The sequence below is a fragment of the Chrysemys picta genome, chromosome 7, assembly GCF_011386835.1.
Source record: "Chrysemys picta bellii isolate R12L10 chromosome 7, ASM1138683v2, whole genome shotgun sequence".
In the NCBI taxonomy this organism is placed as follows: Eukaryota; Metazoa; Chordata; order Testudines; family Emydidae; genus Chrysemys; species Chrysemys picta.
The window spans coordinates 32668748-32686216 of NC_088797.1; the positions used below are offsets into that span (position 1 = coordinate 32668748).

A 17469-nucleotide genomic window follows, 5' to 3' on the forward strand; every position below is an offset into this window, starting at 1 on the left:
ACTGCTCAAAGAGGAGCCCATTAGCAAAGCCAGTAGGCCCTCTTCAGTGACAGGAAGGGAACCACAGACCGAGGCAGACACAAAATAATCAGCCGCCAGCCCAAATGCTGCTTAAACAAGGATGTTTATTAGTCCCAAACCTTGCCTCTACAGCCCCTACCCTTGTGATGCTGTACTAGGTGCCACCCATCAATCCCAGAGCCCTATGCCAGGGCAGCACATTTCACTCAAGCGCAGTTTGGACCTCGGATAAGGGCTGGAGCCAGGTAACCAATGGTCACTGATACAGCAGAAGCCAACTGCTCTCAGAGATGCTAGGGTTCTGCAGAGGGGGCTGCCCCTAGTGCTGACAAGAGTTCCAATGCAAAATGTCACGGCAACTTAGCACCAGCTGCACAGAATTAGCAGGCAATCCAGTTCTGGGTCCACACACAGCTCTGCTGATTCCCCTCAATCCTGGCCCGCAGCCCTCATACTATCCCAGGCTGGGCTCTGCTTCACACCCTCCACCCCCACCCCCCAGCTCTGCCAATGTTCCTTAATCCCAACCCACAGCTGTCCAGCTATCCCAACCCAACTCCCCCACTACACAGTTCTGTCAAGGTCCCTCTCAATCCTGACCCACAGTCCCCTGGCTTCCTCTTCCAACTCTGCTGATCCTCCTCAATACCCACCCCTGCTACGCCACCCCCAGACTCCTCTCACACACAGCAGCCAATGGCCCCCAATTATGTCCTCTAGCAACACCCTCCACCTCCACTAGTTCATTCCTGGGCTTCTCCTGAGCTGACACTGCCAATCTAGCCCGCTTGTGGGGTGGTTTAGTCCACTGGGGAGCCGCAAAACAAACACAACCCATCTCATGTAGCTCCTGTGGTCAAGTTTAACCCAGATCTCTGAATGAGAGCGGCTTATAGTTACTGCTGCTCAGAGCCCCCTAGGAAAGTAATGTATTCCACTGTTCCAACCCACAAAGCACCGAGCCCTAGGCTTCTACCCCTGCCCTTGGCCTCACACACACACCTACCAACCTCAGGAGCAGCTTCACCATGCTCATCCAATGCAGAGGAGCCTGCAGTCCCCGCACTCCATCCTTCTCTGCTGGAGCCAATTGCAATTAACAGGGAGTCGAGACTATTGCTGGAGGTACCCGGTGGTACAGATGCCTCCGTTCTCATCCCACATACGAGCTCTGCTGGCCCCATCTCTGTTGCGGGACCCCCCACGTCAGGGGGCAGGGATCAAGGAGGGAAGCTGTGGAAGGTGTGGTGTCGGTCAAGGCCCCGGGTTAGACAAGGAAGCAAGGTGACTCCCACCCAGAAGCAGCGGTTCAGAGATCTTTCTGAGGCAGAGAAGAGGCCCAGCCAAATCTGCATTGCCTTGGTACAGAGCGAAGATGCAAAGCTGCCCTCACCAGTCACACCCAAACCAAAGGCTGCAGGACGAATCATATCACCCAGGAGGAAATGGGGACAACCTGGGTCTTTACACCAGAGAATTCCCTCCTGTCCCAACACCCCTAGATGGAGAAAGCTGCCCATGATGCAAACCAAGCCAGCCCTACAAGCCGGCATCCCGCCCACCAGGGGATGAGTTCTCAACACCTTGAAAGATCAATCCCACCCCAAGCACCAATCATGATCGCAGGGAAAGACCTCTCCCAGCTCCTAGCTCCATGCAGCTCTCCCCAGCCAGAGGGCAGAGCGGGGCCAAGGCCGTTTGCTTCCCTGTCGCCCGTTACCCAGCAGCCAGGAGGTGTGGAGAATCTCACCGAGCAGGGAGCCTTCCGACAGCATCCAGAGCACTGTGGCGGGGACGGAGCTCGCTGCTTTCGCAGAACAAGGGATGGTGGAGTTGGGCTGGGAGGGAGAGAGAGAGAGACAGAGAGAAGGCCCAATCCGCTCTGCTCTAGGAGAGAGTAAGAAGAGAAGAGAATTTCAGCTGGAGGCTCCCCAGCTCCAGGCTTCCTTTCAGTCCTCGTCGCAACCAGGCCACTCCACACACGGCTCACTTTGTGGGTGGGCTGTTGTGCCAAAGGGCTGGGTTTACCTCAGTCTGCCCCTTCCTGTTCGGGTTGATGAGGAAGAGGAGAGCGCACACATTTTGATGCAGTAGCGCCAAGGAATTGAAGCTGGGAACTGTCGGCTGCCCTAGATCTGTATGTTCACCTTAGAGCACATTCACCCTGTATTCAGCCTGGGCTCCTGGCACTAGTAGGGCCACCTAACCAGAGCCAAGGGCCTGTATTTCTTCAGGCAGGCAACCCTAATGTTACATAACTTAGAAGATGAAGAATGATCTTAAGGCTCAAGTGCTGGACCAGGAGTCAGGAGACCTGGGTTTGAGTCCCTGCTCTGCCAGTCTGCCTGTGTGAACTTGGCCAAGTCACTTAGTTGCTTTGTGCCTCAGTTTCCCCATCTGTAAAATGGGGAGAACAGTGCTGCCCTGCCTCACAGAGGTATTGGGAAGTTAAATCTATTCAAAACCGAGGCACTCACATACTGCGGAAATGATTCACTGCTTTTAAGACCAAAAGGGCCCATTCTGATCATCTATGCTCACCTCCTGCATACTACAGGTCAGAGAATCCCTTTTCCTGCATCACGCCTGTAATTTGTGTGAGCTACAGCGCAGGTTTAGGAAAGACAGCCAGTCTTGACTTAAAGACTCCAAGCGATGGAGAATCCACAATGTCCCTAGGTCCACTGGCTAATTCCTCTTGGGGTTAAAAATTTGCCTTATTTCCAGTCTGAATTTGGCTTGCTTCAACGTCCACCGATTGGCTCTTGTTCTGCCTTTGTCTGTGAGATTAAAGACTGCTCTACTCTCAAATCTCCACCCCAGCTGCAGACAGTGATCAAATCACTATGGGAACCATATAAAGACCTAAACTAGATTACCCCAGTAAGGCAGGAGGCATGTGCTTTCAGAACACAACCTCTCTGTGGCAGGGATTTCTAATACTACTTGACTCAGCACCAGCCAGTGGAGATCTTAACCAAACATGAATCAACCTTTGCCCCTTTTATAGATGAGATCCACAGACTTGCCCTGAGGTCAGTGCCAGAACCAGGGAACAGAACCTAGATCTTGTGCTGTCTGTGACAGAAGCACACCACTGTTCCTTCCTCTTGGAGTGCGAGTGAAAGGGAAGGGGGGACAAAAGCGCTTACCTCCTGCTTCATCTCAGGTTGGATTCCCCCTGGGTGTTTAAGGCTCACAGTTAGAGAGAAGAGACTGGGAGATCTTCGGGGAATCCCTCAAGTCATCTTTCACCTCTGCTAGCAGGATGCTTGGTGGGTCCTCCAGAAATCCTGCTCTTCCCCTGACATGTCAGCTGAGGCCAACAGAGTTCCTGGTCTGGGGGTTACCTTAATGTAAGGTCTCTTTGGGATAGGGTCAATCTAGAATAGATGGGCGAGTTAGATTCACTAGCCCCTCCTGCCTGAGTTTCTAAAAGGATCTAGGGTCTTTGCATCCTGCTCTTTGGTTTCCCCTTGGCCTGGAGGAGCTTGGGTAACAGGTGGCCTTCAGCGTAAAATGAACAGATTTAAACTCAGAGGTGCCAGCTCCAAGGACTCTGTTGAGTCAGCAGACTTGATAGTCCCAACAGGATGGCTCAGAAGTCAGGCTGACAAATGTCTGTCCATGAACTGTGCTGAAAGCAGATACCGCGCCCCCTCTTTGGATGCTTATGGAACTAAGACTTGCTCCCTAATGCTCTCCCATGGCCAGATCCAGACCGTTCTGATTGGACGCTCAGAGCGGCTTCCCCTGAGCTGCTGGGCTCTTCCAAATTCTGTTCTTGGGGCACATGACGCCGCACTCCCATGGTTAGGGGATGGAAGGAGTCTGACCTTTGAGCCCGGGCTGAATGGCAATGGTGCTTCTACAGCCCTTTCCATTAGAGGCTCTCCAGGCACTGAAATGCTCCCTCAGTCACACATGGGGAAACTGAAGCAGGCAGGGGAAGTGATCTGTCTACAAACTCATAGGGGTAGACTCTCCCTGCTCTAACCACTACACCATTCCCCCCAGTACCCCACTCCCCTGCTCGCAGCATCGTCTCCAACAAACACAGGCTCAAACACTCATCGGGGAGGTCTTTCTGCCTTACCTCAATCTGCCATGGACAGATGCCAGAGGGAGACGGTTACCCTGTCGGCTGTTTTTTTCTGATGCTCCCCCTTCACCTCCCAGACGTGCTGCTGGGGGAATGAAAGGGTCTCTCTATCACTTCTCTCACACACCAGTGGTCCACCTAGTTCTGTATCCCACATCGAGGGAAGGCATTACCCAATGCTGTACCAATGGGGGTGCAATTCCTGGCCCCAGCGGGTGACCACGTTCTGCCCCGAGTCTGCTCCTAGGAGAGAAAGCAGCTCAAGCTGACTATTCAGCAGTGCAATGGATTCCTATGCCATCGTCTCTGGCAACTGAAGACAGCTACTAAAAAGCAAATGGAGGCAGGGTGTGCTAGCCCTAAGCGGATGCATGCAGGGGGATCTGGAACGACCAAAGCGATCCCCAGGCTGAGACATGCATGTGCTAAGGAGTGGGTCTGTCCCTAGATCTTCAAACCCAGTAAGGGCAGGAACATGAGCTAGCCAGAGGACATCATAAAGGGGAGGGGAGGGGGGGGAGATGGAGCGCTTTAGATGGGTGGAGGCAGCATCCCCAGCAAGAAACCAAGATCTCTTTGCACATACAGTGCTTACCCAAAGATTTCAAAGCAATCTCTGCTGTGGGGAAACCGAGGCACAGGGAGGGGAAGGGAGTTGCTGGGAATAGAACCCATGAGTCCTGCTAGCCTTGCGCTCTCACCAGAGGGTGCCCTCTGGACTGCCAAATAGCTAACCCGAGAGCACCAGAAGAGGAAGAAGCGCAGGTCGGGGACAAGGGGAGTGGTATATTCACTCAAGCTTGTAGTGGAGGCTTCACGCTTCCTTCAGCAGGGTGGTGGTTAAAGGCACTGCGCTGTCTTGAATCAGCTCTGCCTGCACCTTTGCAGCCGAGATCCCTTTCCCCCTTACGCCTCCGAGCACCGGGCTGTGTATGGAGAAAAAAAATCAATGGGGGGGGAGAAAGGGTTAAAATGTTAGATACCTGACAAGTGAGGTCTAAACAAATGTGTATGGGGGTGGGGGAGGGAGGGGGGAAGTTGGCCTCAACAACAGGAATAGCAGATAAGGGGCTTGCAACAGGTCAGAGTTACAGATGCCCTGGCTGAGTTAGAGCAGAGGAATGCTGTGGCCAGAAGGCAGGAGGGAAACCCAGGCAGCCTGTGGGGTTGCTAACAAGGTGCTCGCCGTGGGGAGGGCACAGGGAGATGGGAAGGGAAGAGGGTCGCTCCGTTAACTGAGGCAACCGCGGCGGAACAGGCAGCGCGATACGGTCAAGCGAAATCGGGGTGTCAGTTTTGCCGTTCGCTAGGCACAGAGGAGAGAGGCAGAGAAAGAAGAGCCGCACGGAGGTTTGGGCACAGTTAAAGCGACGCAGCAGCTGATTTGACGACGAGACGCCGGGAAGTTCTGTACAAGATGTTTAATCATCAATGTAAAAAACAAAAAGGGAAAAAGAAGCCGTGACACGGATGGACTTTGGATGCACCAAAAAATCCACTTCCTTTTATAATACTGAGGTACAGAAACAGAACAAGGCACCCCTCCCCCCCCATCTGGTCCTAGCTACGGCTCTAGAGACACACATTTCAAAACGCCGCTCCGCATGCACAGCACGGGAAGACCGCACCAAGGAATTAGCCAGCAAAAAAGAAAAAAAGAGCACTGCAAGTTACAACGGTTAAAACTGATGAGAGGGGAGGGGAATCAAGAAAGGATCAGCTCTGAATTACGAGCAGAATCGCCTTGGCTGTCAGTGCAGGCTTGCAGGGGGCCAGTTCGTCGGGCGACTGATCTTCCAAACTGGGATTATTTTCTTAGCGACTGAACCAAACCAAAACAGAACGTAAGGAAAGGAAACCAGGAGGGAAACGGGATGAAGGGGGAAGGTAGAGAAAAGATGCAACCTAACAAACCTTGGAAAGTGGGAGCATGAGACGACTGAAGGAAAAAGAAAGCAGGTTAAATTTCTTAACGGGGAGGGAGGGAGGCAAACTCACTTCTCGCCAGCGCTACTTGACCTTCAAAGGAAATCTAGGCTATCTTTATATATATTTTTATGTATATATATATACAAACACACACACATAAAAGGTTGTCTAGTTCATAGGAGCCTATTTACTGCCTTTCAGGAGGCATGGTAACCTCCATCCACTGTGGATGGCATCAGAGAGCTACTTTAGGGAGGAGTGGCACTCCCTTACCCCATAAAAAACTGTGCCAATAAGGAGTTCTAGGGCTAGTTACTCTCCACCCCATGCCTCCGCCTCCCACCGAAGCTAAGATCTCTGGTCACTTACTACTATGAGCACAGTAAGATTAGTACGTCTGGGCATACTGAGTGGCATAGCCGTTGCTGTATTTCTCATAGTACTCCCCTGCACTGTAGGTGGCACCCATGCTGTACTGGGAGTAGGTAGCTGCTGCTGCGGCTGCAGCCGCCACTGCTGCATAACCCGTTTGGTTGTACACTTGACTGTATGTCTGGGCAGCAGCCGCGGCAGCATAGGGATCAGTATACTGGGCCACCGCAGCAGTCGTCCGCCTGCCCACAGGGCTCCTCTCTCTGTAGGCGGTGGGGGTAGAGGGCGGAGGTGGCAGGGCCCTCTCGTATGCTGTCCTCGCAGTCATCGCCCGGTCGTAGAGCTCATAAGCATAGCGGTCATAATATTCCCGGTCATACCAAGATCGGGGTGCATACGGGGTGTATGGAGGCGGTGGCGGGGGGATGCGCCCCCTGGGGAAGTAGTAACTGGGCAGTGCAGGTGGTGGAGGTGGCACAGAGGTCCCCTTGGTTGTCTTGAGCGAGTTGTTGCTCTTGGACAGTGTTACAAAGATCTTCTGGTCCTCCAGAGGCATGTCATTGAGGTTCAAGATGGCGTCCATGGCTTCCCTCTCCTTGGCCATGTGGACAAAGGCGTAGTTCTTGACAATGTCACACTCCACCACCTTGCCAAACTTCTCAAAGAGCTCCTTGATCTGGGCTGTGGTGGCCTTGCTGGAGACATTGCCCACATAGATCTTGGTGGCGTTACGGATCTTGGAGGTGGCGTACTCTACCGTCAGGTGGGCCCCGTAGAACTCCTGCTTGTGCAGCTCGCTGATGGCCTTGTGGGCCTCGTCCTCCTTCTCCATGTGCACAAAGGCGAAGTTCTTCAGGATGTCGCACTCGTTCACCTGTCCATACTGCTCGAAGAGCTTCTTCAGCTCATCCACTGTGACAGAAGGGGAGACTCCTCCCACGAAGATCTTCACCATGGCAGGAGGTTGCACTTCCAGCCTGCAATGCTCTCAGGAATCACCCACGCAAACTCAACTGAGAGACAGAGGGGAGAAGAGTTACTTCCGCCTTACGTTCAAGCTATCATAGTGATACCAAGTAGGGCTGTCAATCGCAGTTAACTTGCGCGATTAACTCAAAAAAAATTAATTGCGATTAATTACACTTATACCAATAGAATACCAATTTAAATTTATTAAATATTTTTGGATTTTTCTACATTTTCAATATTGATTTCAATTACAACACAGAATACAAAGTGCACAGTGCTCACTTTATAGTGTTTTTGATTACAAATATATGCACTGTAAAAATTATAAAAGAAATAGTATTTTTCAATTTACCTCATACAAGTACTGAAGTGCAATCTTGTACTAATGTGGACATGAGAACAAATGGATATAAACTGGCCGTCGGGAAGTTTAGGCTTGAAATTAGATGAAGGTTTCTAACCATCAGAGGGATGAAGTTTTGGAACAGCCTTCCGAGGGAAACAGTGGGGGCGAAAGACCTCTCTGGCTTTAAGATTAAGCTTGATAAGTTTATGGAGGGGATGGTTTGATGGGATAAAGTCATTTTAGTCAATAGGTCAATAACGTGCCATCGCTGGTAATTAGTAACAATGGTCAATGATGGGATATTAAAAGTTACTACAGAGAACTTTTTCCAGAGGGTCTGGCTAGAGAATCTTGCCCGCATGCTCGGGGTTCAGCTGATCGCCATATTTGGGATCGGGAAGGAATTTTCCTCCAGGGTAGATTGGCAGAGGCCCTGGAGGTTTTTCGCCTTCCTCAGCAGCATGGGGCAGGGGTCGCTTGCTGGAGGATTCTCAGCGATTTGAAGTCTTTACATCATGATTTGGGGACTTCAACAGCTGAGTCAAGGGAGAGAATTCTTCCAGGAGTGGGTGGGTCAGCTTCTGTGGCCCGCATCATGCGTGAGATCAGACTAGATGATCATAATGGTCCCTTCTGACCTTAGAGTCTATGAGTCTATAATCTCTTTATCGTGAAAGTGTAATTTACCAATGCAGATTTTTTTTGGTTACATAACCGCTCTCTAAAACAAAACTGTGTAAAACTTTAGAGCCTACAAGTCCACTCAATCCTACTTCTTTTTCTGCCAATCGCTAAGACAAACAAGTTTGTTTACACTGACGGGAGATACTGCTGCCTGCTTCTTATTTACAATGTCACCTGAAAGCGAGAACAGGCGTTCGCATGGCACTTTTGTAGCCGGCATTGCAAGGTATGCCCCTTCCATGCTTCAGACACCATTCCAGAGGACATGCTTCCATGCTCTTTAAAAAAATAATGAATTAATTAAGTTTGTGACTGTACTCCTTGGGGGGAGAATTGTATGTCTCTTGCTCTGTTTTACCTGCATTCTGCATATATTTCATGTTATAGCAGTCTCAGATGATGACCCAGCATGTGTTCGTATTAAGAACACTTGTACAGCAGATTTGACAAAATGCAAAGAAGGTATCGAAGTGAGATTTCTAAAAATAGCTACAGCACTCGACCCAAGGTTTAAGAATCTGAAATGCCATCCAAAATCTGAGAGGGATGAGGTGTGGAGCATGCTTTTAGCAGTCTTAAAAGGGCAACACACTGATGTGGAAACTACAGAACCAAACCACCAAAAAAAAAAAAAAAATAAACCTTCTGCTGGTGGCATCTGACTCAGATGATGAAAATGAACAAGCATCAGTCCGCACTGCTTCGGATTGTTATCAAGCAGAACCCATCATCAGCATGGAAGCATGTCCTCTGCAATGTTGGTTGAAGCATGAAGGGACATATGAATCTTTAGCGCATCAGGCACGTAAATATTTTGTAACGCCAGCTACAACAGCGCCATGCGAATGCCTGGTCTCACTTTCAGGTGACACTGTAAATAAGAAGCAGGCAGCATTATCTCCTGCAAATTGTAACCAACCTTGTTTGTCTGAGTGATTGGCTGAACAAAAGAAATAGGACTGATTGGACTTATGGGATCTAAAGTTTTACACTGTTTTGTTTTAGAGTGTAGTTTTTTACATAATTCTATATTTATAAGTTCAACTTTCATGATAAAGAGATTGCACTACAATACTTATATGAGGTGAATTGAAAAATACAATGTTTTTTTGTTTTTTACAGTGCAAATATTTGTAATACAAATATAAAGTGAGCACTGTACACCTTGTATTCTGTGTTATAATTGAAATATATTTGAAAATGAAGTAAACATCCAAAATATTTAAAATAAATGGTATTCTATTGTTTAACAGCATGATTAATCGTGCAATTAGTCACAATTAATGTTTTGAATTGCTCGATAGCCCTAATACCAAGCTCTCCAAGGGTTGACAGAACAAAGCTGGACTGGGAATCCTGCGGCTATTTTCACAGTTGCGTATGGAAGTGGATGGTCTATGTGGGCTAGGAACTAGAGTGAAACCCGTAGTAAACCCGTAGCTGCTTAGCTTTGGCAGCCTGCAGCCCAGACTCACAATCTGCACCTCCTCCACTGGGGAAAACTCAGCACTGCGATGGGTGCTAGAGAAATGGACAAGACAGGCAGGATCTCAGACTGAACTCAACACCTCCAATGGGACAGGAACGGGGCTATAGCGGAGGAGCCTGGTGCCCTGGGCAGGGAAGGGGGCGTGGCTCGAAACAGGGGGCTGTGATCTTGAGGGACAGGCAAGAAACCTTTAGCCTTGTGACCAAGCCCCTCCTGGTCCCCGCAGGGCCAAGGGCCTCTGCCTCTCCTCAGTCCACCGTGCTCCCCAACATCACCCAATGGTACCGCCCATCTCAGCGCTCTCGCCCCCCGTGTTTCCCGATGATACCATCCCCGCATGCGCACTGAGCACAAACCAGCCCACCCATTCGGCACGCGCGAGCTGCGGCGGGACCATGATCCCTCCGGCTCCTTTCCGCCCCGTTGGCCTGGGACTCACCGCGGAGGAGGGCGGAAGGGCCAGGAGGACCAAAACAGCGCAGCTCCCGATGGAGGCCAACTGTTCCTCCAAAACCACAGAAACAAGATGGCGGCGCTCACTTCCGACCACCCCCGGAAGTCCAGGTCCAGGGGTAGAAGCGATTCGGGCGCCGCCATATTTGGGACACGTGATAGCCATCACTCTTGCAGAAAACTAAGGGATGGAGGAGGGAAAAATACTGCTCCAGTGACAGCGGGACCATCGTGCAATCATTTGATCGGGGTCCCCCCACCCATTCCTGCTGAAGCCGCATGGTGGCGCCATCTTTGCCTCATATGATCAAGAAGCAGCAAGAGAGAGTCCGTCCCCCTCCAAGACTAGGACAGAGTTTGGGGCCACGTTTTGTGCCAGGCAGATGCCCTGCCCCAAGGAGACCTGGCTCAGCTGCTGGGACTAGCCTCCCTACTCCACCCAGCTCACTGCCTCCAGCCTAGACACAGTTGCTGAAGAGTTTGGCAAGGCAAGTGGCTTCAGGTGTTAGGAAAAGTTACCAAGGCATAACATGCCCTGTGGGTGGACGGGTCACAGCACATCTCCTTGCTCGTTGGCCAGTAGCAGACTAGGCTCAGGACGTGCTTGAGGATGCAATTCTTACAGTGAGAAACAGCACAAACAAGCAAGGATGAGGGGTTGTTTAGCCTCTCTCTACTCCAGGAAGAGGGCAGATCAGACTGCATTGCTAGAAGCAAGGGAGATACCACTGTCTGGTTGCAGATGCTGGTATACAACAGGGATGGTTTCCAACATAAGAAACACAATAGAGTGGTGGAGCAAGGATGGCTCTGAAGAGCAGGAATGGGGTATGAAGCCTTTCACCTTTAGCTTACAACCTCCAGTCTGGCTCTAGGAGTGAGGGGTGGAGGCAGGGGGAGAGAGACAAACTGTCTCAGATTATTCCACCTTTAGCACACTGATTTCAAATATGACCTAGGTCAGGAGTGGCTGAATATAGGAATACAGTTACTGCTAGACTGGACCAGATCCAAGCTCCATCTAGTCCAGTATCCTGTCTCTGGCAGTGGCCAGTGTCAAACTGTTTTCCATTCAGTGGCCCCACAAGATACAATGTAATTCTCAGCCCCACTCCCACTGGATAGGCAGCCACAAAAACACCACCACTTTTATTAGGAGTCTCAGTTCAAGGGCCAAGGAGCAAAGCGAGGAAAGCTGCCTCCTGGTGGTGGGACACAGAGACAACTTCAGTATCCACGTTATCATGTGTCCCAAATATGGCAGCCCCCACTTAACAGATGCCTATATCCGAACATATGATCTTTCAAGTAACCACAGGTCTGGAGTTAACCCGTGACTCTAAAAAAAATAACTAGCCTCTCTCAGCTTCCTTCACAACAGCACTCACTCCTGAAAACCAGGGCCTGGGTTGTGTATAATGAAGAATTAGTGTTAGTAAAGCCCTTTAAGTGTTGATATGTGCCTAGTATTATCGTTTTTTAAAAATAGAGGCAGGGCAAAGAGAAGCAACGCGATTGGTTGAGAAAGGTTCCAGCCCATATGGTAAAAGGGGGGAAAAAACAGAAAAACAAGATTCAGCCTTAAGAGCTTTGGCCGGGGGTGGGGGAAGTTTTCCCTGGCTCCAAAGGTTCGTAAACTGCCCAGCTGATTCCCCGGGGTTCACCCAGTCACTACTCTGCCAATGGATAGCACTGCGGAGCTGTTAGCACGGCCTGGGGACCTTTGCAAAGGGTGGGAGATTTGTCGCCTCACCACCCCTCCCCTCCGGTGTCAAGTGAACCGCAACGTGGGGCTACAGGCTCAGAGCCAGGCCCCAGCCTTCGCGAGCCCTCTCCTCTCATTCCCCCTTTGCCCTCTGCTAGATCGACACCACTCCCCCAAAATGCATCTGCTGACTGCCGCCTCGCTGCTCCCCAGCCTCCTGCCAGCACCACAGCCCCGTTCTCCTCTCCTGCCCCGGGGGGCACTCTCCCCCTCCCCCACCTGAGCAAGGGGGAGGGAGGGGCCGCCTCTCCCTCACTCACCGGGGAAGCCCCGGAACCGGCGTCTCGCCTCCTCCTCACAACACGCCCCCACCAGCTACTTCCGCTCCATGCCGGAAGTTTGGCTCACCACTGGTGCCTGAGCCCTCCCAGGGTAGCGCCATGTTATCTGGGTCATGTGATCAGAGGCCAATTTTCTCTCTCTCACACACGAACACACATTTTAAGTCTCCCTCCCCGTCTCTACACAATGGAGTTTTAGGGCGGAGGGGGAGCTGTTGGGGATAATGTGGAGCGAAATATGTCATAACATCCTGTTGGCATGGTGCCCACCTGGGATGAAATAAGTCACCGACACACAGACCTGCAAGCAACACAGACTATGTATGTGCCTTGCAGCATCAACATGGTGTAAAATAAACCACTGGCCCATGGCACCACAGCATGAAATATGTCACCACACAGCATCGGGGTGTGTAAAATAAGTCACTGACCTATAGCACCACAGTATGAAATATATCAGCACGTGTTGCCCACATGACATGAAATAAGTCATTGGCTCATAGCCCTACAGTGCAAAATATGGGGAAAGCTGGGGAAACCAGGAGTTTGAATGTCACCTCTTCTCTGTGCCCCATGTGAAATATGTCACCACACAGAGTCAGGGTGGTGTGAAATATGTCACCACTCAACAGCAGCCTGAGCTGAGTCACCGATCCATGGCAACGGGTGTGAAATACATTACAGCACCACAACGAGTTGCTGGGCCTCAACCCAGTTCCCTGCAGGACAGGTGTCCCCATCACACAAATCCTTCACTGCAAATCACCCACACATCGTCGCCACTCCCAGAAGCTAAAGATGTAGCTGTGCACCCAGTTACACCACAGTCCTGCTGAATCAAGGCTAAGGCATCTCTGCCTATTAATTATTATTATTACTACTACTAGTAGTAGTATTGTAGCACCAAGGAGGCCCAATCATGGACCAGGACCTCAGCAGGACCTGTGCTAGGCGCTATAAAAACACAGAACTAAGAGACAGTTCCTGCTTCAGAGAGCTGACAACCTCAATATAAAACAAGAACATAAGAACAGCCATACTGAGTCAGACCAATGATCCATTTGACCAGTATCCTGTCTTCTGACAGTGGCCAATGCCACTTCAGAGTGAATGAACAGAACAGGGCAATTACAGAGTGATCCATCCCCTGTCATCCACTCCCACCTTCTGGCAGTTGGAGGCTTAGGACACCCAGAGCATGGGGTTGCATCCTTGATCATTTTGGCTAATGGCCATTGATGGACCTATCCTCTGTGAACTTATCTAATTCAAGAGACTACAAGATGGAGACATACAGGGGAGTATAACAGGTGGATACAGACAGACAGATGGGAGTACAAGGAAACAATGAGACAATATCAGTCAGCATGATAGGCTGTGGTCTCAGCACACCAGCAGCCTAACCATTGCCAAGTTTTCTGTAGGACTCACAGCGAAGAGAGTTTTAAGGAAGGTTTTAAAAAATAGGATAATGGAATGGAATGCTAAACTGTATTGTACTGTTCTGCCACTAGGGGGCACTGTGCATAAACACCTGATTTAAAGCAAACCTTAGGCATACCTGCCAGACCATTAAAGGATCTCATGATGAACACATCCGGTGTGTATAAACAAGCTCTGTGACCAGTCCATATCTGGTACAGAAAAACATGACATGGTGTCAGAAGTAAACGGAGAACAGAAACAGAAGGAAAACAGCAACAAAGGTTGCAAACAGAAGGGACAAAGCAACGAAGGTTGTAGGATCTCATCAGCATGCCACTCTTCAATGCCCCCGGAGAACTTCAACTTTGACAAACATTAAGAATGGACAGACTGGAAACAAGATTTTGCATTGCTACCAAGGTGCAGAAAGAAACTGGAGATGTACAGGTATCATCTATATTTTATGCTATACGAAAGCAAGCGGAGCATATCTTTAAATCCTTTTCAGATTTGGTTTAAGAAAGAGCATGTTTCCATCAGAGAATTCAAGAACCAGAGGAAAATGTTGAATCGTTTATAAGAGCTCTGCATACAGTAGCTGAAAATTGTGATTTTGGGAACGTGAAACATGAAAATATTAGAGGCAGGCTCGCTATTGGGTTAACAGGCAAAAACCTTTACAGCAGTTCCAATTAAAATAGATCTAACCCTACACACAGCTATTCAAATTGCAAAACAGTCTGAACTGGTGAAACAGCAAAACCTAGAGCAACTTGACATACCTGAAAAACCTGAAACTAGCTTAGCAACTGTAAACAGACACTTGGGCATTAAAAGTTAGTATCATAAAACCCCTGAGGCGAGGAGAGAAAATTCCCAGGCTAAGGCTATGTACACACTACAGCTTACATCAGTATAAATTATGTCACTCAGGGGTGTGAATAAGCCACCCCCTCCCCCCCCGAGCGACGTATGTTACACCAACCTAAGCACTGGTGTGGACAGTGCTATGTCAGTGAGATAGCTTCTCCCACTGACATAGCTATCACCGCTCGTGGGGGCTGAAGTAATTAAGTCAATAGAAGAGCTCTCTCCCATTGACTTAAGCTCTACAGCAGCACAGCTGCACCATAGTCTAAGAGGGACAAATTCCAGCCTACGTGCATAAGGTGCGGTAAAAGTCATATCGAAAGAGTTTATATATGTCCAGCCAGAGGCACATGGTGTAATACAGGGGTTCTCAAACTGGGGGTCTGGACCCCTCAGGAGGTCACGAGGTTATACCTGGGGGGGGTCACGAACTGTCAGCCTCCACCCCAAGTTCCGCTTTGCCTCCAGCATTGATAATGGTGTTAAATATATAAAAAAGTGTTTTTAATTTATTGAGGGGGGGGTCACATGCAGAGGCTTTCTATGTGAAAGGGGTCACCAGTACAAAAGTTTGAGAACCACTGGTTTAATACATGTATAAAATATGGACATTTTGCAGCTGTTTAGCCGCACCAAAGCAGATCCATATTACAGACAACCAAGAGCCATTGTTTCTGGGATCCATCACTTGTGATGAAACAGAACCCATCTGGAGAGTGAAACTGACTATTCAGTTTCCAAAGACTCCAAAGAGAGACTGCTGAAATTGAATTAATATGCAAATTAGATACAATTAACTTAGGTTTAAACAGAGACTGGGAATGGTTGGATCATTACACTAATTGAATCTATTTCCCCATGTTAAGTTCTCCTCACACCTTCTATGGGTCATCTCGATTATCACTTCAAACGTTTTTTTTCTCCTGCTGATGATAGCTCATCTCAATTGATTGGCCTCTTACAGTTGGCATGACTACTTCCACCTTTTCATGTTCTCTGTATGTATAAATATCTTCTTGCTGTGTGTTCCATTCTATGCATCCGAAGAAGTGGGCTGTAGCCCACAAATGCTTATGCTCAAATAAATTTGTTAGTCTCTAAGGTGCCACAAGTACTCCTGTTCTTTTTGACTATTCACGGAAAGTCTATTGACTATGACTTCAGCTCCTGAGTCAATTTTATAGTCATCTCGGAAGTGACTTACAATCACCTTCAACCCCTCCCAGAGCTTAACTCTGACACAGCTCTGACTAGCCCTGGAGGTATTTTGGACTGCATTGGGCCAGTTCACCACATAAAACAACTTACTAAGACAAAAAATATGCAGAGTGCATGTGGATCAAAGGATCAAAGACCAACAACTTTTTCAGCCGCAGTGTGGCAGCCATAGTGGGCCTAGTGAGAAAGGTAGAAGAACTTGATGGAGGACTTGATGATATTGGACATTTGAAAGGAGATCCAGTACAAATCAACTTAAGAAACAATTCTCAACCATACAGTGTACAAGCATCCCTAACAGAGAGACCATGGAAGAGATAAGCTGCAGATTTATGCAAATTTAGAATTAATTATTTCCTGGCCATAGTGGACTATTTTTCCAGGTACATAGAAATAATATACTTGCAGCTCATATTACTTGCAGCTCACATTACCCACAAGTGAATGGAGAGGCTATGACAGTTGTACAGACAGCCAAGAAAATCCTACAGCAGGAAGATCTAGTCCTCACTCTTCTGAGTTACAGATCAACACCAATAGCAGCCACTGGATATAGTCCAGCACAATTCCTGATGGGAAGACAATTCAGAACTACTATCTCCAAAGTGACCAGACATGAAGAGAGTAGCCAAATCGGATGCAAATGCTTAAAGCACTTATGAACACTTTTACAACAGATGTCACTCATTTAGAGAACTGCCAGGTCTATAACCTGGTGACCATGTTCATGTCAAATTGGATGGAGAAAAAGGAAGGACAACTCCAGGTGTTGTAAAGAAAAAAAATTCAGTGTCCAGATCATATGTAATCAAGCCTGACAGTGGAGAATGCAACAGAAACCATCAACATCTACAGTTTGTTCCTCAGAATGAACAATCAACAAAGCAAACTCTACAGATGGCAGATGCAGAACAACAACAAGAAGACGACCCAAGGATTCCAAACTAGCCACAGTCAGTTGTTGCAGCTAATGGACAGCCAGAAGACCAAGTTGTTATATATTCAGGTTGTGTAAACCAGTATGATTGAGAGACACTTAACAGACTGATACATACTGAATTTCAAAGACAATGTGATAGTGTAAATACTGTAAATGTAGGAAAGTGGAACTTTAGTTCTCCCACTAGGTGGCACTGAATGTAAAATACCTTATTTAAAGCTAAAACTTAGGCCTGGTCTACACTAGTCTGTTATTTCGGAATTAGCCGAGTTAATTCCAAAAAAAAAAAAAGATTCCGTCCACACGACCAAACCGTTTTTTTCTATTTAAAGGGCTCTTTAATCTGATTTCTGTACTCCACCTCGGCAAGTGGAGTAGCGCTTAAATCGAGATCGCAATCCCGGGTTAAAGGTATTGTGGACACAATTTGACATTATTGGCCTCCGGGAGCTATCCCAGAATGCTCCCTTGTGACCGCTCTGGACAACACTCTCAACTCTGATGCACTAGCCAGGTGGGCAGGAAAAGTCCCGGGAACTTTTGAATTTTATTTCCTGTTTGTTTGAGCATAAGCTTTCGTGGGCTACAGCCCACTTCTTCGGATG

At 48.7% G+C, this 17469-nt stretch overlaps 1 protein-coding gene across 16 annotated transcripts; it reads right to left on the minus strand.

Moving 5' to 3' along the window:
* Positions 1-105: 105 nt before the first annotated feature.
* Positions 106-12513, minus strand: LOC101940869 (RNA-binding protein 4-like). 16 transcript variants are annotated; one of them, XR_010589075.1, is made up of 7 exons: positions 10352-10535; positions 6422-7437; positions 4918-5049; positions 4118-4366; positions 3174-3404; positions 1772-1908; positions 106-1254 (listed from the first exon to the last, which is right to left on the minus strand). XR_010589075.1 is itself a non-coding variant. In XM_024100253.3 (3 exons), exon 2 carries the CDS (start codon positions 7377-7379, stop codon positions 6441-6443), a length of 939 nt encoding a protein of 312 aa, XP_023956021.1. In that variant the 5' UTR covers positions 7380-7437; positions 12391-12513; the 3' UTR covers positions 106-5049; positions 6422-6440. The 16 variants fall into 16 exon arrangements, 3 of the variants coding, with proteins under 3 accessions (XP_023956021.1, XP_023956020.1, XP_065407202.1); XR_010589078.1 differs by lacking the exons at positions 3174-3404; positions 4118-4366; XR_010589073.1 differs by having other exon boundaries at positions 106-3404.
* Between the last annotated feature and the right edge of the window lie 4956 nt (positions 12514-17469).